Source organism: Lepisma saccharinum, chromosome 1, assembly GCF_977018435.1.
Source record: "Lepisma saccharinum chromosome 1, izLepSacc3.1, whole genome shotgun sequence".
Lineage (NCBI taxonomy): Eukaryota > Metazoa > Arthropoda > Insecta > Zygentoma > Lepismatidae > Lepisma > Lepisma saccharinum.
Window position 1 is genome coordinate 3587314 of NC_139229.1, and position 23692 is coordinate 3611005.

The window sequence follows — 23692 nt, forward strand, 5'->3', positions numbered from 1 at the left end:
TGCTGTTAGGAACAAGGAAATGGGTTACCTGAAGGCGTCCAAGCAATATGCTGTACCAAAGGGAACACTCGAACGATATGTAAAGGACCTGAGACTACCTGAACAACTATTATCATTCACCTTAGGCAGAAAACCAGTTCCTCCACCAGAAATTGAAGATGCATTGGAGTCATATGGCATAGAAATGGATAAAATATACTTTGGATTAAGAAGACATGATGTGAAGGAGATGGGCTTTCAGTTCGCTTTCAAAAACCAACTTCAGCATCCATTCAATCTACAGAAGAAAGCCGCGGGGAAGAAATGGCTTTGCAAGTTTATGAAGAGGCACCCGTCATTATCCTTCAGAACTCCACAAGCTATCTCCAGTGCTCGTGTACGGGGTTTCAATGAGGGAAATGTGGGAAAATTCTTTGATATCTTGGAACCTGAAATGGAGATGATCAAAGCTGCACCACAAAGAGTTTTCAATGTAGATGAAAGTGGACTGACTGTGGTTCAGCACAAGCACAGCCAGGTGATTAGTGCAAAAGGAAAGAAACAAGTAAATGCTCTAACATCGATGGAGAGAGGACGTTTGATCACAGTTTTTACTTGTATGAATGCCATTGTTTCGGCGGAAAAACATGAAGCAAGAGTTAAATAAAGCATCATTTAAATATTTAGTTTCTAAAGAGTTTCAAATATCATTCCGAAATGCTCTGTAAAAAAGGTAAAGTGCTCTCCTGTGCATAGCAGGCGTATAGGGGGTGTGGGAGTAACGCCCCACACTGTCTTGATCCGGTCGTGAGTGGGGGTGATGTGATCAGCATCATGCCCCTGACCGCCTTTACCCCCCCCCCCCCCCAGGGTTTCCCCCAGGTACCCATGATATTCGACGCTGGGTGGGCGCCAGGGCCGCTTCCAACGTTAGAAAAGTTCCCGGATTTTAACCGGCCGGGGATGGAACCCGGGACCTTTAGCATGGTAGTCAGACGCGTTACCGACTGAGCCACCGTGGCAACTGTTCCGTTCAAATTTCCAAACATGTCGTTCCTTTCAAATTTCCAAACATGTCGTTGTGGTATTAAAAGTAAGCAAGTCGCTAGTATTCTTTAGTTTCGTTAGCATATTATCATAGATGCCTACTAAAAGTTGATTAGTATTTGATTTGGTGTCTAAAACATTCATACATGCTTCATTTTTTTCTTTAGTTTCAAAATCACACTGCCTAAATTTCATTCCGCACCCCCTCAGCACCCCTATATGATTAATCCTGGCGCCGTCGCTGGCTGAGATCTATGTAATAACAAAAATTAATTATTACTATTATTGATAATGAGTACGTAATTGTAATTTATTATTACAATAATTTTTTGGATAATTGAAATTTTAAGTTATGCATCTAATTTCCGAGATGAGTTCAACATTGAACTAGGGAAAGTTTGAGATGATTCGTCGACAACACAGTGGAACATTTGTTTTATTTGTGACTTTCTACAGATTTCATTTCATTGCTATGAAATGTTCCTCGCGAGGTAAACTGGGGAGAATAATGAAAAGATGAAGAGAAGAGGGTGTGGTTGGGGAAGTATATCAATATTCTCATACTTGCAGACTGCTCTTTCTTCTATTTGTATCCATTCTCCTTCTTTATTTTTTTAGATTCTCGATTTCCTGTCGCTCCTAGGAGCTCCCACATAGCCTAATGGTTATCACTTTCATCTCTGGTGCTAGTGGTCCTGGGTTTGTTCCCCAGTGGGAGTCTCACAATCATGAGGGAATGTGGGTTATTTGAGAGCAACAATACTCGACTTCAGTCTCAAAAGATAGAAAACAGCGGCGATGGGACTCGATGTGCTGATCATGCACCACCAAATGAAGAGCTGCTTTCTTTTGTTTCTTCTATACTTTCCTTTGAGTTTCCTTTATTCCTCTTTTCTCTCTCTCTCCTCTATTTTCTCCCCCTCCCTCCCCACTCCATTTAAGCATTCAATTTCAGATATCCCATAAACACCATATCCCATATCAGGACGCAACTTGTTGATCTTCTCTAATCTTCGGACCTTCCCGATGGCGTAGTGGTAACGTCGTCGACTTGTAATCAAGGGGTCCTGGGTTTAATGCCCGATGGAGGCACATAGTGGTTCGAATCCCACTTTAAACTGTAGGTTCAGTCCCGATAAGCCTATCTGTGCATAGTTTTTTTTTTATTTTTGTTATTTAGCGTCGCTTTTCTAGAGCCTGACAAGTTAAGTCCCGATATACGCAGATCGCTGCGGAGCACTTCCTATTACGTCATCCTCCCCAGCACTCTTCTACGTACTGGTCTGGCCTTGAGACTACGAGTGGTGCCAACTCAGCAAAAGCAAGCTAAAACAAATATGACAAACGATTTTCACTGTGTAGATTGACAGTGCCGGCTCATATCAGTTTATCAGTGGTTCATTTGATTTAATCCGGTCTCTGAAAATGCGTGCGGTGCGCGGATTGTAAACTGTAGTATTACGCATGCGCGTTAACGTTTATAAGAATAGAAACTAGAGGGCGAATGACTTCATTTTCTGAATGTGACATCGAGCAGTGGCCTGTTTTTTTTTTTCAAAGCCGAGTGGGCAATCGCTAGGAGAAGGCAATCTGATAACATGCTTGCCTGTGTTCTTTTTTAAAGCATTGAAATGTTCTTGCTCGTTACTCTTGGCTGCATATTTTTGAAATGCAAAAATCAAATCATGCCGGGTCCAACGAAATCCACAATCTGCTCTGGAAAGCCCCTTAGAGGACAGGCCAGAGAAATTGTTTACAATGTTGCAACATATTTGCGAAATCAGAAGGAGTTACACAAACTTAAGTATAATGTTGTAGAGTCCACATGCGCCGCCACGAGAGTATCTACTCGTAAATGGATGGTTTCTCAAGTTTTAAAAGAATTGGATTAGATTGATTTGTTGTTTTAAGTCCACTTTATGCACAGTAAGGCTAATCGGAACTGGACCTACAATTTAAAGTGGGATCCGAACTACTATGTGCCTCCACCGGGATCCCTTGATTACAAGGCGACGACGCTACAACTGCGCCATCGGGGAGTTCAAGTTTTAAAGGAAGGAAAAGGAGTCGTTGGCGAAAGATGAGTTGAAGTTCTGTACTCCGACAGGTAGAAAACAGACCAGGAAAAAGGGAATACAAATTTCGTTGAAAATCCTCAGACCATTCCGCTCCCTCCAGGTTGCAACACTGCGAACCAACGTCGCTGTAGAGAATGGAGTGCGGAAATGTGGTGCGAGCTGCGCAACAGCTATTTGCAGCGTCTTGTTTTTAAACTTGTCAAGTTATACCACTTTTGACTAATCGCGGCGATGAGGATGAGTGATGATATTATGACACTGATGAAGGAGCACTCACAAGGAGCATCTATACCCAGGCCGGAATTAGAACGTGGGACTCTTATAGTGTCGTGCCGTGCTGAGCTAACCACTCCGGCCACTAGGCGATTAACGCAAGAGGTAGAAGACGATTTAAAAAGGCAGTTATGTCCCTATCAAATCCACTCCGTATATCATTTCCTGAGCATGCCTATAATTGTTATGATAATTTACATTTTTTATTTGAACTCCTCTAAAAACACGCTTTCAGCCCGCTGGATAAACTACCGCATTTGTGTTTCATCCCATTTGATATCTACCTTCGTCGGGATTTTAAATAACACGAAAAGGAAAGAAAATGACAGTATTATTTGGCAACACTGCAGAACTGAAGTTCATTGCAACAGACAGTCTGGTGCGTGCAATGCGGGTGGATGTAACATCGATTCTGCTGCAATGTTACGAATGAGACCGAGACACAAGAAAGGGGAGGGGGAAGGAGGGCGAAATATAACAGCGATAACGCGGGCTTCTGATAACGAGAGGGTTTTCGTTTCCGAAGAAAAGAGCAGGAGAAATGTATCGCAGGAAACGAGCGAAGGAGAGAAAAAACACCTTGCCCCAGAATCGTGCGAAACAGTTTCATGGAATGGAAGCCTCGATTCCGCCTATTCAGCTCATAGCGGCTGATGCAGAAGTGGAGATGCTGACATGCAACTTCTGGGAAAATCATACAATAACGAACGTTTGTCTTGATGGTGCTGCCATCTGTTGTCGAAAAGTTACTGCAAAATTGCATTTAATACCCCCTTAAGAATAATACTGAAATACATTTGAAAGCAGGAAAGGAGATAGGTTTGGAAGTTAGCACAGATACAACTAAAATGACGAAACCAAGTGTCAGATAATAAACAAAACCTAGTTATAGATAACATGAAATTTCAATCAATTTCTACATTCAAGTGGGGGAAGTGGAGGTACAGTAAGCGGCATTAAAAATGGGACACCTACATCCTGAAATACTCGCTTCCTTGAAAGGCATTATGTGTGTTGCCTAACTCTACGGTGGTGGTAGAAGTTGATATTATCCCCGTAAAGTTAGGCAACACACATAACGCCTTGCGGGAAAGTGAGCATTTCAGGATGTAGGTGTCCCATTTCATTGCCGGTGACTGTACATTCAGAATGTCGTCCATCTGCGCAAGTGATTCGATCAGCATCACGCTCAGTGACGGCGCCAGCCTGAAATAATTGGGGGGGGGCTAAAGATTTCGGAGTCAAATTCTCTGGGGCTAACATATACCAGCTAAAAGGTATTTATTAACACTTTCCTACGGTACATTTTTACCCGTGAGATATTTTTCAATTAGATCCAAAGATAAATCACTGCATTTTGTTGCATCACACACAAAAGCACTTTTAATCACGGATCTTTCATGTCAAGTAAAATGCAATAATTCTATTGTCGTGTCTTCCAAAATATTTTTTTAGTGGAATATCATCACAGACACAGGAGAAGGTCTAAATATGGGCGAAGGTTTAAATATGGGTTTTGGAGTTATCAGCGCTCCTGGGTGCTGCAGCCTGGCAGAGGCTATTGGAACTGGTTATCTGTCAAGGACAAAGGTCGCGGCGCCAATTCGCAAGAGAAAGTGGTGGTTAGTTTCGGAATTGAACGCTGTTATAGAATTGCGACCTGCGAAAACTTTTTGCAGGCATGTTTTAACTCTGCGTTTTCTGAATTCTCATCTGATTTGTATAGGTTATGATACTAGCGGTACATAAAACAAATGTGGGCTTTTATAATGCCATGATTTGTTTGTGAAATATGTACCACAGAGAGCGAAAATAAATTGAAGAAGAAAAATAGCGTAATGGTCTAAATATGGGCTATGACATGACGTCTAATGTTGAGATCACATTTTCAACAAATATTTGGATGTTTATCTTAATTTCGATTTTTCTCATTCCGCGTGATTTTCAAAACAACAGATTATTCATAAATATGAATTTCATAATGTTTTAGCGATAAATGATTGTTTTTTTAAATTTTAATTGCTTTTTGTGATATTGCCACTAGTAGCCCATATTTAGACCACAATTTTGAAATACATCATTTTACCATTTTTTGGAAATTGATTTTTTTTAGAAAAATGGAGGCCTTCTATACTTTAGCATGCTATTACATTTAAGTATATATTTCATAGATATGCATTTTAAAGGCAGGTGCTTGATATATTAATTTTTTCCTCCGAAAATGACAAGATAAAAAGGGGGGCCCATAGTTAGACCTTTTACTCCACTAATTACTATTCATATAAACAGTACAAAATACGTCATAAAAGCTACGGATAAACGTATATAAACATAACACTATTTCTATGTAAAGAGTTTGAGTACTTTTTTTTCTTTTTGCTAAAATGAGAAAATGAACCACATCAAGAAATACGATAAGATAGGCTACGTATATTTTCATGAGCAGTTACAACCTTGTTTAAATCCCAAGATTTTGCAAGCTCTTTCTCAAAGAGACAATAGATAGAGCACTAAACCTCTCGTTACCAATTCGATTACGAAGATAACACCTGATTTGCTGCAAACATCCGTTGATGAGGGGTATGCACATTTCAATAACACAAAGCTTGTAAAGTTCGTAAAAGGCAGTTTTTAATTTTCAACCATTGCAAGGAGGTGCTGAAAGGTCTTTATGTTTAGTTCCTTTCTACCTCATAGTGTGCCATAACTCTAAATTGTCCAAATCACAACAACAGGGAGCGGCAAAAGATTGTAGCTTTTCGTGCTTCATAAAAGTGGCACTAACTTAATACAGTAAAGTAAGCATGGAATAAACACCACCACCCTTGAATATAAAATGTGTTAATGATATTATTTACTCTGTTGTCATGATGAAATACCTTACGTTTTCTTGTTCAAGGACTGAAATTCAGAACTTAGACATGTCCTCCCCGATGAATCAAGGAGTCCCGGGTTCGATTCCCGGTGGAGGCACATAGTGGTTCGGATTCCACTTTAAACTGTAGGCCCAGTCCCGATTAGCCTTACAGTGCATAAAGTGGACTTAAAACAACAAATCAATACAGAACTTAGGGCTAAAAATGGGGAGGATACGAGAAATACCGTCAACATAGGAGGTGCCACTCTCAAGGAATAAACATATTTTCATTATAAATTCACCTCCATCAGGAGACAAATATATTGACATAAAAGCAAATAATAGAGTTGCAACCCTTGCATCGAGCATTTTGATTAGTGAAAATAACTGCTGAAGATTATAATTTTATTTCAAAATATATTATGCATAAATACTGATACGAATTGGATCAAAGATTGATTCTCCTGCACGGATACCATTATGACGGTACTGCAGAAATTACTTTCTAACCTCACAAATGATAATTAATTAAGATGTAGGACTAAGACTGCGAGCAATACAATTGCCCAAGCATGCTGATTTTCGCATCGTATTGCAATGATTAGTTGATTGGATTTGTATTAAGGTGCAGAATATGCACACAGACCTACAGTTTCTAGTGAAATCCCAACCGAACCACTTACTGAAATGTTATGCCTCGACCGGGGATGGAAGCCAGGACCCCTTGATATCAGGTTTGGGGCTAGACTATCGGGGGTGGGAGCCCAATTTTAATGTTAGCATTTAAGAATCAGGTAGTTTGTGTACTCTTTGATTCTTTACCATCGTATTTGTCCCTCTCGAATATTTACAGCGATAAGAATAGATATAACGACGAAACCAATGAGAGAACATCGCTATAACACTTGTGCAAATGTCTGGACTTCAATGAGGAACTAACAAACAGAAAAGATACATAACGCTTCTTTAGATTTTGAACGTCGTCCTACACATTCATTTTAAATTCATTTGTTACACCTGCTAGACCTATTTCGAAACTGTATATGCCAACAACCAAAGAACAATGTCACAGTCACTGAGTACATTCACCTACCAGACAGTCGTAGCAAGTTTGGCGACTCTATTGGCCAATTACTTAGTATCAAATAAATGATCAGTGGTCACCGTTATCCAGGCATATCTGCAGCTCTTCTCCCCTATTTAATTTTACAACACATCATAGATAAGGTAACCTTGCGATCTAACCGAACTAGAAAATGTATTTGGACATTGAACTTGTCCCAATGGAAGTTTTATAATGGAAAATGTAAACTTCTACTTTTTAAGTTTTCGATCGAAATGCATCTACCGTATTACAAAAATCTAGGGGGGCTGAGACAAGTTTTGGGGGGCTTCAGCCCACCTAGCCCCCTGTAGCGCCGTCCCTGATTACGCTCCGGCCGCCTTTGCTCCTAGGGTTACCTCGAAGTACTCATTTATTAGAGGCTGGGCAAATCCCAGAGCCGCTTCATGCAGGGACATTACTAGAAAGATCCCGACCTAAAATCATTCACCCTGAGAATCTAACCCAGGACTGCTGAAATGGGCTTCAGAAATTTATTGGTTCCATGTTTTCAGACTCTACAGGTTATGTCTATTTAATAAAAGTTATTTCAAACAAATTGGGTAAATACAGAAACAATAGCACCCAAGAAGCGCTATCTTAAGATATATATATTGACAACATGTTTACGTGTCGTTAAAACAAAAAAGAGAAATTGATTGATTGATTGATATGGGTTATTTTACTTCGCATTTCTGCCACTCTTGGCTAATCGCAAATATGAGGATGAGTGATGATATGACGAAATTGATGAATGGACACTCAAAAGGAACTCATATCCGGGGCGAGATTCGAACCCGGTATTCCTGTCGTCGTAGCGCTCTGTGCTAACCACCTTGCCACGAAGGTCGGTCCTTCTTTCTTTGTATCTCACTTCATTTATTCGTCTGGCTGTCTCTCACTCTCTATGGTTTCTTTAATGTCGTATTTTCTCTCTTTTCTTCGTCGGGCTCCGTGGCGGAGCACAGCGCGACACGACGCCAGGGGTCTCGGGTTCGAATCCGAGCCTGACTGTTCTTTGTGAGTGTCTCTTCATAAATTTCATCATATCATCACTCATGCTCATCTTCGCGATTAGCCAAAAGTGGCAGAAATGTGAAGTAAAATAACCCGAATCAATCAATCAATTTCTCTTTTTTTGTTTTGATGACACGTAAACATATTGTCAATATATCCCATTTACTGACAGTTTCTAATCATTTTATATGACTTTATAATAGCCACACTTCTAAAACTACTATAAGTAAATATTTACCGTCCCATTTTTTATACGTAGTTATACTGGATATATAATGTGAACAAATGACTGATAATATGACATAAACCTTAGTTTACTCTTATCTGCAGTAATGGAAAACAAGATCCCCGTCCCATATTCCTCACGATTCAATTCGATAACAGAAGAAAAGTAAAAGATCAGAATAAAGTCGAATACAAAACAGATATAAAAGAGGAATAAGGACAAAATTCATGGAATCAAAAGAAGAGAAGTAGAATGGACAAAAAAAAAAAGAAGGGTCGAATGCACCGATTTTGCTTAGAAACTCGTACGTTTCCAGCTGGGTGGCAGCACAAGGAGCTGCTGTGTTGCCAAACTTTTATGCCTTCGAGAAACACATACGTATGGGCGGTCATCCGAACTTCCCAGGCATAAATGCAGAACATTTGCAGTAGAAACATGGAGGAGAAAAAACTTTTAAAGCAAAACGTTCCGTTAACCGTTCCCCGAAAAAACATGCCATTTGCAAGACTCGCCAGTATTTTATCATCTTCGAGGAAAATATCATCGTGGCATTATTTTCCTTTTCCATTCGGGGGTCCACGGGCGAACCGCTTCCCTCTTCTTGCCAGAATTTGCATGCGTCGTCACAACAGTCGGGAGAGATAAAACTTGTCCTCAACGTCGTGTCCCATATGCGCCATAAAGCACGTCACAGAGGGCGTGTCCTTCGGGCGTAAAATGTAATAAAAGTTGACGAGCGGAACCTTGTAGTTAGTCCTGTCGATGTAATCCTGCTCCACGCGAGTTTATCTTTAGTTTTTGCTTCTTCTTCCTTCTTCCCGCTCTTTTTGTAGTCTGTTGGTCAGTGTGAAGCAAATTTCACTGTTGTCATGATGCAAATCGACACAGTTGAACACAAGCTGAAGCTACAGTTACGGGCAGTGTGCGAATTAACGGGGGGGATGCTGGGGATCCACCCCTCACAAAAATATAATTATTTCTATTTCTGCCAGTGATGTTTTTATTCCCTTCAAAGAAAATGAAACTGAAAGCATAAGCTTAACTATGTAACATACACAACTGAAAAACATCATTATCGAATATTTATTTACCGAAAAGGACACGATTCTGCAACTGACCAACCTCACCGAGCCAAGACAATAGAAGACTGTTCTCCACTAAGTTTCATGTCATAGTGCTGGTATTTTACATGTATCAAAGTAGACAGCAGGAGCGTATATTCGAGGCTAGCCAGGCTGTCTGAGAAGCCCAATGAATTTTAGATGAAGTTGCTAAAACAAGAAAGTTTTGCGAGCTCACATTTTAAGTTCACGTTCTTTGAAATTTGAATTTTTTTCTACTATCTTTCAACGCATAAACAAGTAAAATGAAACCATAATTTAAAATGTCAATTTGACTTGACAAAAAATGTAATCATTAAAACTATTATAACAACACAGCTGGTTCAAACCTAGTCCTAGTCTTTGTATTCGGTATTGTTTTGACAATGTTTAATGTTAACCTTATTTTTTCGTATTTCCTCGTTACTTACTCATTCTGTTAAACATATATTTCATTCCTTCGTTTGACCGAGGTTTCCACATTTATAGGCATGGGTCAATAATAATAACAGTTATAACTGTAATTATTACTGCTTTCATTTTTGAATCAAAAAACGTTAAAGAAGAAAGAACCTTCCCCCTTTCAGCACATTCTTTTTCCAATTCTAACACTCCAGTTTGGTGAGATAGCCCATATATTGAACTCAGCATACGCCATGGTACATAGGTTATGTAGACATTAAGTTTGAACTTGCTAATGACTGTTTCTAAATTACGTGTAAATGTTATCGTAAGATCTAATGGCCAAGGTTAGAACCAATGTTCTAAGCTACTTAGAACATCAAGGCAATAGTTTAGTTACTGACTGCTAACATATAATTTGCACACCCAAAAATAAATCACAAATACGCCACTGAGTGAGCATCCCCACCCCCAAGCAAAAAACGTAATTCGCACATTGGTAACGGATACCGGGTTTTCTAATCGTAATATAAGTTACTGCATGGAGCAACGTGTCAACAGGGAGGCCCAATCTCTGACACAGATTAAAAGGTTACGTCACATCCCGAGAAGATGATAGAATATAGCAGTACGACTCGAATGAAGAACCCGTAACACTCCCTGGACACGCCACTAGCTAAGAGAGGTTATAATTAAATGAGGAGCCTGCTTTTACTTTTCCCCAAAGAATTTATATTTAATAACAGTATATTCCCATTGAGGAAAGACATTTCTCTACCCTCTATCAGTGGTGATGGTGAAGCGTTATCATAAGAGGTCGATATTCTAACAAAATCGATATTTTAATGCAATACGTACGAAGGTCTACAGTGGCGCCCTCCAGGTTGTTGACGAATCGTATCCCGAATAAATATTTCACGTTATGGCTGTGTCTGAATTTATAAGCGTACCGTTACATTGTTCCCCGTTGCTTTCCTGTCCCGTCGAAGTCATCCGAATCGAAAGGCTCCCCAGCAGCACATTTGCCACTTTTCCCGCCAGGTGCCAGTTTGAACGTCAACCAACTCGTTCTGGGGGCGCAGGGGCAGAATACGCACGCCAACCAAACATCATAATGTGTTCCACATATTTACTACTTAAATTGAGAATGTGATTTCGCCTTTAACAATTAAATTAACAATTATCTTCAACCTAGGTAGATAAAGTGTATAATGTCATCCTATACAGTTCAGTTATCCACTTCATCACGTTTGACGAAGCTGTTTCATGTATTAAACTTACTTATTATTTTGACACTTCAGCAACGGTGAAAGTCTACCATGGTCGATTCTGCGTGAAGGTAGTAAAACTTTCGTTAAAGTCCTAAAATAAGCAGTTCTATGGATTACCCAGCTTCTTATCAATGGGTGCCTGGGGCTACCCTGAGGATAAACATGAACAGAGCGTGGTACTGATCACACCATCTCCAATACGGCCAAGTCCAGAATGTGTGATGCCTCCCAACGCGTCTTCATGATATTGGGCAATGCAAAGATAAGATAAGAGCTTTAGCTTTCTATTTTGATTCTTAATAATAACAATTCTCTGTTCATATTTCGCCTATTTTACGTCACTTTTGTACCCCTCGGGTTAATCGTGACGATGAGGATGATAATGTAAACTTGTGTGTTTTTTGATGGGACACCTGCCTTGTCTAGCGTTCGAACCTGGGACCTCTGGCTTTACAGCGCGTTACAGTAACCACTCCACCACCCATGTGGGCATAATAATAATAACAACAACAGGAAGAATGTCATGAACATTTTCTGAATACAGACGCAGCAATAGGGTGACTTTTGGCCGTGAAGCCCCTCCCACTCCAAAAAGGGGAGTGTTTACTAATCTTGAAACAGTTTCAGAAAACAATATTTTTCGCATGTCTTTGCATGTATGTAGCCTAACCGGTTTAAGCAAGTAGCCTATTTTGGAATTTGCCACACCCATACGTATTTTAGTACAGCGTCAGACTGTAAATCCACATTTCCATGTCATGTTGTTAACGCAGGTATACTTAACTTCTTGCTTTCATTAAACAAAAAAAATGCTTTCAAGCGATCACGCTGCCAATATTTTGCACCACGGAACAAAGTACTATATGGCACATATGCAGAATTGGGGGTATAGTGGTAAAAACAAAATCGGGGAACTTCCTCCCACATTAAATGATGCTAATGTCCTAAATAATCACTTTGTGAACGTATGCCGCGACTTGAAAATAAACCACGAGAAAGTTTCTCAGCTGTGTGACCGTTTTTACGCTGGCTGTTTCAGTGAGAGTGCGGCTGATTTCAGTTTTAGTGAAGTGGATGAATCCGTTGTCAGAAAATTCGTGTACAAAATCGGATCAAATGCGGCCGGAGTTGACGGCATATCTGTAAAAATGATAAAACTCTCACTTCCCCAAATCCTTCCGCCATTAACGCATATAATTAATTATTCCCTCATCACAGGCTGTTTCCCGCATTCTTGGAAGGAGGCAAAGGTCATTCCCATACCTAAGAAACAGAACCCGAGCTCTGTAAATGACATTCGCCCCATTAGTATTTTGCCGGTACTCTCAAAAATCATTGAGAAAAGAGTAAACGATCAAGTTCGTAAGTACATTGGCGACTATAACATTCTTCCTACGCAACAATCCGGTTTTCGTCCTCACTATAGAACGCAAACTGTTCTCCTGAAAGTGACCGACGATATTTTCCATGCAATGGACAAATCCCATGTAACAATGTTAGTTTTACTTGACATCAGCAAAGCTTTTGACACGCTACCACATAAACTACTTCTTGCAAAGCTACAATATTACAAATTCTCTCCAATAGCACTCAAATGGTTCGAGACGTATCTCCGTGGAAGGCAACAGCGTGTATTAACAGATAAACTGTCGTCGACTCTGCTAGTGGATGCTGGCGTCCCTCAGGGTTCAATCCTGGGTCCTTTGTTATTCACGTTAGCAGCTGCCGACTTGATTACGTCAGTGAAATATTGTAATGTGCACTGTTATGCCGATGACACGCAATTGTATATATCGACAGATACTTTTAATTTACAAAATGCGATTGCACTATTAAATCAGGACTTGAAAAATATAAGTAACTGGTGTGAATCAAATGGCTTAGTTCTAAATTTAAATAAATCTACATTTACTATTATCGGAAACAATAATCTCGTGAAACAAATAAATCTCAGCGAATGCAAAATATTAATTGAAACGCAGAACACAACATTCTGACAGACACTACGAAATTTGGGCTTGACCATGGATCAAAAATTAGACTGGTCTGAACATGTACTGAAACAGTGCGGTAAAGGATATTCAGTGCTAAAGAGCCTCTACACGCTTGTTGACTTTATTTCACCCAAAATTAAATTAAATTTGGTCCAATCTTTAATATATCCTCTTTTCGATTATTGCGATGTTGTTTACGGGCCAAGAATCACAAAAAGGCTCTCAGGCAAAATTCAGAAAGTCCAAAATGCATGCATGAGGTATGTCTACAGATTTAAAAATCACGAACACGTTCTCCCTGTGCTTAATCAGCACAAAATTCTCAACATGGCAAAACGGAGAGAACTGCACATGACCTGCATTACTTGCAATGTTATAAATAAAAACATCCCGGACTATCTGAGTGTAAAGCTTAAAGCCAGGAGTGAAACGCACTCTTACTCCACCAGAAGCGCCGCTAATCTCCATATACCTCGCTGCAGAACTTCTGTTTCGGATTCTTCATTCAGTTACGTGGCACCTAAAATCTGGAATGCACTCCCGAACGAAATAAAACAACTGAACTACAAACACTTTCGTAGGGCAGTATATGATTCACTGATTGATGATCAGAAGCAAAGTAAGACACATATGATTAAAAACTGTTTCCTGTGAATTATTGAAAAAACTGGACCGAAACTAAGTTAATACATGTATATTATTATCTTTTCATTTATTAGCACACACGCACTGTATATATTTTGTCATCTGTTTTCTTTTTGTGATTTTCTTTGTGTAGTAGTAGTTTTTCTTAGTTTCTTTTATGTTATTTTACTTAAGTAGTGTCTTATAATCTTCATCTATAATAATGTACCTAGGTACTTTGCTAAATTTTTCTTTGTCGGGTTAGGTGGTAGATCAGCATTTGCTGAACCTCGCCCAAGAATAAAGACCATTGAATTGAATTGAATTGAATATAGCACGTGCTGAAAAGAAGAACTCATGCCCTAAACGCAGATCCAACCTATTTTTGGTTTGTCTTTCGCATCTTATTCTCGCAAGTCGCGTCTGATGGATCCAGCCTACAAGGCAAAGGGAAATTCTGTTAGGGTCTCGGGTTTCCGCATTGGCGCTGCAGTAGGGCGCGTGTCACGCTTCCATTAGTTGAATTCCGCAATGTAATTTCCCTACTCCCCGCCAGAGGGCTGGGACAAAGAAGGTCGGAGCGTCCGCTGAGAGGGGCTAGGGTGAAGGGCGAATGACGTCACTGACAATGAGATTGGAAACGTTTTTTTTTTCAGAGTTAGATAGGAAGGTATAAACGCACGGAGGTAAATGAGTTAAGTTGCTAATCCTGATAGCAGAGAGAATTCAGTGAAGATATGCGTTGTGTAATATTTTAAGCTAATAAATAAGATTATAACTGATGATGTGTATGAACAGTGGCGATATGGGTATTTGGATAATAAGAGCTCCGAGTTTGTAATTAGGTCACTGATATGGGCAAGGTTGAAGAGAAAATCTCTACTGCAGCGCTCCTAGTGGACAATTTGAAAATACTGGTGTTGAAGTTTCTCCCATACACTTCCCCAACACGAAAAATAATTCGATTCCACTTACTATTATAACGGGTAAATAAGCATGGTTATTCAAATACATTTTAATTTAAACAACAAACAACCAATTGCACTCATACCGTGACCGAATAACTTCTATTTTCAATAGACTCATGGGCGGATCCAGATTTTTTTTGGGGGGGGGGGTTAAAGCACAGCATATTATAAGTGGGTATACAGGAAATTGATAGTGTGTACAATCTACTTCGGTGTATGTGAGTACACATTTACACAGAAAACCCATGAGTACTCACTACGACAATTACAAGTACGGAAAAATCTGTTCTCTTTACATCAACTGTTATGTATCCCACTTTTCCTATCCATAAGGTGTCTGCCAATGTTTAAGTCCAATTTATATCTGATGCAATATAATCTGGACTGGACCTTCAATTTAAAGTTAAATACGAACCAGTCTCCACTAAGTATCGAGGCACAGACTCCTAAATTACGAAGTGACAGCGTTAGCAATTTTTGTGTAGAAGTACAGGGTATCTGAAAAGTCATGCAACCGAGGCTTCGTACATACGCACGTAACATTTGTACAAAAAGCAATAGAGACATGCACTGGGTATTTCCTTTCTCTATGTGGATTTTTTTAAAATATTAAACAAGAAAATGATTAATAAGAGTAACCTAAGTAACTCTTTTGTACGATAAATTTCAAATCTGTTATATCATCCAGGCATTGATTGAATGACATAACCAGATGTCGGGCACCTCTGACACGACCAATGTTGCCAGCACACCTCGTAATTTTGAAATAAAAAAAATGTTTTATGAATGTCATAATTAACCCCATAAATGCACAAAATGCATAAAACTTTATCGTTCTTGCAACAATTAGATAAATACCCACAGAGACGATCGATACACATGGAAAAGTTTTGCAAGCGACACCACACCTGTATTCTATCCTTCTTTGTTTTTACTTCGTACAAAAACTTTTTCTTACACCTTAGTAACTTTTCTCCCATACTGAACGTTCATATAGAGAATCATGTTCTTGTTTATTATTTAAAAATCATCCACATAGACTGCACGGTTCATGTCTATCGCTTTTTGTACAAATGTTACGAACGTTCAAAGTCTTAGTTGCGTGACTTTCCGGACACCCTGCAGTTCTGTATTACCACTGATTTTTATTTTTTAAAAAAATTAATGAATGGGAATTCAGAATTAACTTCCTCAGTCGAAACTATGACAATCATCGGAAAGTTTAGTTTTGTCTCCATCAATGTAAATTTACGTACATTCGCACCAATAAGAGAAAACAGCAGCCAACTAGGAAACTACAGGGAAAAGTCTACCTTGCTGCTATTCTGTTTACTTCAAGTGGGCTTTGTGACAAAATCTTAGCTCACTTTATAGGTGAGTTTCATGTGACGTCAGGATGCGCACAGCCGCCATGTTTGCGGCCAATTTTATTTGTCGTTTGCAAAGAAATATCCACCACACCGTTCGTTACATCTGCACCAACTGAACGTTTGCTTTAAGTCACGAATATCTGTGTTGGTATCCCCCGCCCACCCGCTTGAATTTCTTATGCTTACAAGAACTGGCCTCAATCATGGCTGCTCGAAGCCACCATGCAACAGTTTGTGACGTAGGTGAAACGCACCTGTAGGAGGCAGAACCTCGCGACATCTATTGGCCTACATTTGCACTGCTCAAGAAGAATCCAAAGTACTTTATTCAGCTCATATTACAGTACAATGTGATGTAACTTGAGCTGAATTCTATACGCAAGGTGAACTATCTCTTGGTGGGAAAAAAGGAATGATGTTAGTTCGGCGAAAATGATTTTGCAGAAATTTTCATACAGTAAAACTTCAATTATGAGATCTTAGATCGCTTTTCATTTGAGGCCATTTACACTGGAAGAAACATGTCTTAACTAGAAAAGAAGAGAAGCATAACTCGCGCACTCACCTCGCCAGCTTGGCTTTTCACAGTTGGTAGTTTGATTCCGTATGAGGTATGCATTCAACGTAGACAAACTTGGTGATGTTTTCAAAGTTCCGTCTTTCGATTTCCAAACATACTCCATCACTGAACTCTCATAGGATACTGCAAAAGAGGAAGGAATAAAACGTACAGTATATATCAATATTATAATATTAAATCGACACGTATTATCCTACTGTTTATGAAACCTGTAATTCATTTCGAATCTAACATATACAAGAATATAATATTCAGCGGTAATTGTAAAGCTCACCGTGAAAGATGGTTTAAGATGCTCTCCTGTCACTGTCGGATTAAAAATTACAAACACTCTAGTTTGGACTCCAATTAAAAATTAACAAATAGACCTACATAAAAACGAATTACGTCAGAATTGTGCTTACTCAATTCTGCGTTAATTTATGGTAACCGTTTTTTTCTTGAGTGTACCATCTATTTTTTATCGTTGTGAGAACAAAAAAGGCACGTTTTTTTGGAGTTTTGAAAACGATCGCTCTCTTTGAAATTCTATAAATAAAAAAAAACGGGTGGGCCGATCGTGGTGAACTTTTAGTACTGTGCATGCAGATAGGTTTTAAACACAATTTTTAATTTTGAGATTTTTAAAATTTGTCAAAAAACAGTTCTTATCAATTTTGCAAAACAACATTTTCTTAGTATTGTGTAGTCCTACAAATACAATATTTATCTGGTTTTGAATCTCTTTGCAGTTGTTTATAAAAATCATAATCATTGTAAAATCTCATTGCGAAACAGATTTTATACAGATTTTTATTAAACGGAGTAAAGATGTACGTGAAACGTGGCAACACAGCACGCAGTTTGAACGACATGGTTGTGTGCGGTGTTGCCACGTTTCACGTACATCTTTACTCCGTTTAATAAAAATCTGTATAGAATCGGTTTCGCAATGTGAACTGACAATGATTATGATTTTTATACACAACTGCAAAGAGCGTCAAAACAAGACCAATGTGGTATTTGTAGGACTACACAATACTAAGATTTGGATTGGATTGATTTGTTGTTTTAAGTCCACTTTATGCACAGTAAGGCTAATCGGGACTGGACCTACAGTTTAAAGTGGGATCCGAACCACTATGTGCCTCCACCGGGAATCGAACCAGGGAACCCTTGATTACAAGGCGACGACGCTACCACTGCGCCATCGGGAAGGCCCCAATACTAAGAAAAAGTTGTTTCGCAAAATTGATAAGAACGTTTTTTTGTTTTTTTTTTGACATAACACATTTATCCTGGCCGGGACTTGAACCTGGGAAACAGCAGACACTGCATCAGATTTAACATTTCCTTTCACTTCGGAAAAACACATCTACAAGTTTTTGCGAAGTTCGGACCGACAAGATAAAAAGAAACAACTCCAAACATTAACTCACTGGCGGTTTTAATAATAAAACCAGGGCTGGGAAAACCCAAGCACTTATGGGTGACTAATTTTTAGTTTCCCCAAAAGTTCCCTCCCTCCAGAGCCCCTTCATTATTCGCATTGAATTTTTAACATCTCCCGTGATATATGCAACCCATGCGTACATGTAATAAGCTCGGGGCATTTCTCCAGCCTAATGACGTCAAGATTACGGCTGGCTGCTTGTAAACGCTTCTCATGTCTCTCTAAACTGCTCCGCGCTGCGACAAATTAATAAGGGCGCTACATGAAGCCATTATAACTTTCAACTTCCCCCCTCTCTGCCTTGCGTCACCCCCTCTCCTCTCTCCCACGCCGCTGATACTAATTTCCTAGCGCAACCCCCTCCCTTACAAATCACAGTGACCTTCCCGGTGGCAAGACCTATTAAAATGCACAATATTATATATATATACAGGGTGACTGGTAATTAGACGTAATCCCCGAAAGGGGTTAAGGTAGAGACAATTTGCAATAAATTTGAACATATGATACCCCGTCCGAAAATTAGTAGTTTTCGAGATAATCGAATTTCTATTGTTTTTTTTTTTAAATAATGACAATTTTCCACATAAAAAGATGAATTGAGAAAAAACTGCTCATTGTATGGAACTTATTTCAGCGTTTTCTGATAGCTAACAAATAAGTGGTTCGTTGAAAAAAAGTTTTTCCCAAATAACAATCACATGTAAGTAACGGGTGGGTCTAAACTTACAAGTGATGATAAAAAAATGCAACCTTAGTTTACTTGGCAACGTATTAATAACAAAAATGGTATGACACGAAGCGTACAAATTACGTAAATTACTTCCTTGTGACATCTGCTATCCAACAAGGTACAAATGTTGCTAACATTCACATTTGTGTACAGTGTCTCTCAAAAGTTTTAGGACAACGACATTTTAAACTAGGCAACCCAATTTACATAAGCCGTTGGTGGGTTGCGTGCAGAGTTAGGCTCAATTTCAGGGTTGCCACATGCACAATAGATATTTATAAAATATGCGAAAGAAATATAAACAAGTATTATTGTATAAAATTATTAAAAATATCACTATTATATCGCAAATGACAAAATTCTTTCTGAAAGAAAAAGAATAGGTTTTCTAGTATTTCATCGCTGATGAGTCTACAGTAAGGTAAAGAGGTGAGAGGAAACGAAAGGTTACAAAGGAGAGGAGAAAGAGAAAGCGAAAGGAGAAGAGGAAAACTAGAGGAGAGAAGAAAGAGAGGATAGGCGAGGAGAGGAGATGTAGTGAGGAGAATGGAAAAAGATTCGAGGAGAGATGAGGAAAAAGAACAAAGAAGAGAAAAGAGAAGGAAAACGAGACGAGAGGAGATGAGGAGACGAGAGAGGGAAGTGAAGAGTAGAGTAAAGGAGAGAAAGGAGAAGAACGAAAAAGAGAGAATAGTGCAGTGGAGTCGGAAATCTAAGACAGAAAGTAGATAAGAGGAGTGGAGAAGAGTGGGATGGAGATAAGATGCGAGAAAAGTAGGGAAGGCGATATGAGATAAAAGCATAACAGAAAGAGGGGAGAGAAGAAGGAGAAGGAACTGGAGAGAAGAGGTAGTTGCAGAAAATATCCTCTGAGCGTCAAGAATGGATGCATTGGTCAAATTATCGACATGAAACATTCAATAACATTTTGAAATGTATTGGAGAATATATTAGATCGGTGCGAAATGCCTTTTGGCTGAGTTCAGAGCAAGTTAAAATCTTTCATGTAAGATCTTTGATTTTACCTGCGATTACACCACTAAAAAAATGAACGTAATTTTTAATATTTATAATAATTATTCAATTTTTGTCCACTTCTCGGTTCGTTGAAATGGAGATTTTGTAATACAATATTTCCCCTCCCACCATCGTTAATTCCAAACGGAATCATTGCGTTTCACACGGCGTGGACAATGAACACAATGGGATATGTCTAAAACTTACGAAAATTTTCTGCCACCGGAAGGGTTTGAACCTACGACCATCAGATTGACAATCTTGAACGGGAGCCACTACCCTACAAGCTTTAGCTCCTTAAACCAGGTAGCAGAACCACTACACCACGCCTTTACCTTCGAATGAAACAACAATTGTTTTTACGTATTCTGTCCCTCCAATATTGTAAATGTCGTTTGGTATACGTGTAGTTGAACTTTTACTTTAATTTTCATTTGCTTTCTTGTAGTATAACCGATATCTTCGAGAAATAATTTTCGAAGTGATTAAAAACGAGAATATTGGTAGTTGTGAAAATGCAAGTTATTTCTTCTAACTTATTATTGTGATTAGACATTATTAATGGAAAATATCTAGAGGCTTGAACATTACAGGACGATGTTCTTTTCCTGTGATACTGCAACAGACAAGATGCTTGTTTACTGATGCAAGTCTTGTGTCCAGAACAGTCTTATGAAATGTATTTGCTGTTGCGTAAGGTAACACGAAATAATTACACCGTGTGCGAACTACCAAATCTGCGCAACGTTATACGTAAACAGGCGGAAAATTTTATTCATAAAATCATCTCACATTTGACAGTATGAGTCAAGGGAGACTCGTGGGACACTGTGTTAAGGTGCTGGACTAAATCCTTCTAATTTTTCTTCCTCGAAGAACAACAATTTCTAAGGAAAAGCAACAGTTATGCTCTTTCTTATTTCTTTTAAATGCTTACAGTTTCCTTTAATTGGGTTAAAAATAAATAAGATTATTGCTTGCATTTCTGTCATTGACGTAGACCAGGTCCGTACGCAGGATTTATTTGAGGGAGGGGCCAGACCCAATTATATATATATATATATATATATATATATATATATGTATATATATATATATGTATAGACAGAGAGAGAGAGACAGACAGACAGACAGACAGATATTACAAAATAGTTCAAATAGTGCGAGCCCCATTAAAAAGTCATGATAATTCTGTGTTTAGAAAATAATATATTTATAAATTAAATGTTGCGTACTTAGAATTATTCATAAAATAAAGATCATGTCTAATTGTGAGTTAACAAAAAAAACAATAATAAAGAGACATTTTCGCATCATATTGCAGTTCGAAAAAGTCGGGACAGGGATTGAAAGTAACTCACTGTCCTGACTAAATCGGTGAATCGGACGTCTGGTAGCCTTGGATCAATGATTATAAAACTAAAACCACCCAATATTGCAGCTTGAAGACTTTTGCGCAAGAAACCGTGAAACAAATGACTTGGTTTTCAAAGGCAGACAAGCTTGGTAGTCTAGCTTGCTCGCGATCAAAGTGACTCACTCACGCTATTCAAGGCCGCTTCTTATCGCAAAACACTGGCCTTCGATGCACAGTGTCTGCACCCAGCACGTTACAAGTGACCAGAGTCGAATTTTAAAGAGAATCTGAAGAATGGTAGATTTCATCAGAAGCGGGTAGGTAGGCACCAGCTCAACATGCAATAGTTTAAGTGATAATTCCAAAAAACCGTATTGAATAATTATTGGGATAGTAATACGTGTATCCGCTTCTTTTTAACAATGTAAGCTCGAAGACAATCTGTATTCCATTTATTTATATTGGCAACTTGGTCAACCGGAGGTTATTTTATCGCCTTCGATAATCGAATTGTCTGATCGATTATTTTTTGTTTACCCAGGAACATACCCCATAGGAGATTTCCGAGACCGGGTTACGCTACACACTCGTAGCTCCCCAATTTCTTCACAATGGTGGGTTGCTACCGGTCCCATACACAGGCCGAGAACCTAGAGAGTGAGCGTAGGTGGACTCGAATCCATGCCGTCCTGCAGTCGGAGTCCAAAGCACAGCTCCTTAGACCGCACGGTCACGGAGGAGGACTTTTCTTATTTTACCTTTGGCTAATCGTGACGATGAGGATGAATAATGAATAGAAAAATAAAGAAGGTCACGCACAAAGTAGAGGACGATCTTCAACCTCTTAGGTGACGAGTTCAAGCCCTAAATATGAGGATTTCAACCTTAGACGACCTCAATTTCAAAATTATAAACAAAATGCCTACTTACACTAAACTTCTCATCAAGGCCAAAATAGTTTGTAACTGTGAATACAAATTGACATTTTTTTTCCATGTGAGTAAGAATTAAATGTGTGGCATGCACAGATAGATGATACCTTTTGAGAAACAATTAACTGTATTCTGTCCCAGCATCTCTGGAGCAAAGCCGCGCATAGTGGAAGAGAAGTGGAGAGAGGGGATCGAGTGGACAGAGCGAATCAGTGCACGCTGCTGGGAAGGCTGGTAACTGAAGTGGGTTTCCTCCGTCCACGCAATCCCATTCCTCTCACGTGTTCATCGCTGCTTAGATACTTGTCTTCGTTCACCTGCTCCAGAGATAAGTGGGACAGAGTGTAGTTCGCATACATGTAGCAAGTAAAGAAACTTATCCCAGAATGAAAATTCCACATAGTTTTAAAACGTTTGTTTAAGCAATGAATGACTGGAAATGGATCACACATAATTCCCTTGCCAAAATCTAGTGGTCGAAAATTAATTTCAAGACATTTCATATCTATTCACCATATTCCAAGTTATAATGAACTATTTCGTAGATGTTCATGAAACCGTTATAAAATTACAAATAAAATATATTCACAAGCTTAGATACGAGTGTCTGTAACCCACTGATTACAAGTGAAGCTCTTCTCAATGCAGCTGTTGCATCGGAAACTCAGTATACTAATACCAAGAAAGAAATTCAGAGTTAAATTTCAAATGCATGTGAATAAAGTAATTCTAGAAGTACAGAGCTATATCTGAGTATTTAACTTCTTTTTTGCAGATGACGTTTACAATATTGAGGCGACAGAATAATTAGGAACTGTAGCTCCAAGAGAAACAAAGGGCGTAGTGTATTGGGTAGAGTTCTTGAAAGCATTGCGGTCCCACTTTCGATCCTCCATACTAGATGTTCCTTAAAAGAAAATCCCTTCCATTAAACAAGAGCATGGTAACATTATTTGTAACAGCAGTATATAGTGGCTACATTGTTCTGCATATGGAATTTATAAAAAAAATAAACAAATAAATGAATTGACACACGTTCAACGGGATATTTTTATATATAAGATCATGGATTATGATACTCTAACGATAATTGTGTACTGCTTCCAAGACATTGACAAATATTAATGAAATAACTATTTATATGTGTGGCAATTCAGGACATGCTAATTTTACCCCTTTTCCCACTCGGGTTCAATGCAAGGATACCTCCGCAAATATCGAATGAAAAGTTCTCACCATGTGCAATTCTCCATTAAATGTTTTCGCCGAGTCGTACTACTTTCGTTTTCTTTGTTACAAACAATACTTGTTTGCAAGTTACATGCAGGAGAGT

General features: G+C 38.9%; 1 protein-coding gene across 16 annotated transcripts in view; it reads right to left on the reverse strand.

Moving 5' to 3' along the window:
* pHCl-1 (pH-sensitive chloride channel 1) overlaps positions 1 to 23692 on the reverse strand; it is a 655929-nt gene that overhangs the window by 76010 nt on the left and 556227 nt on the right. For all 16 annotated transcript variants that reach the window (XM_083128521.1, XM_083128534.1, XM_083128594.1 and 13 more), the window contains one exon: positions 16874 to 17011. In XM_083128521.1, coding sequence (XP_082984647.1) covers positions 16874 to 17011 — 138 coding nt within the window. The remainder of the gene's footprint in view (positions 1 to 16873; positions 17012 to 23692) is intronic.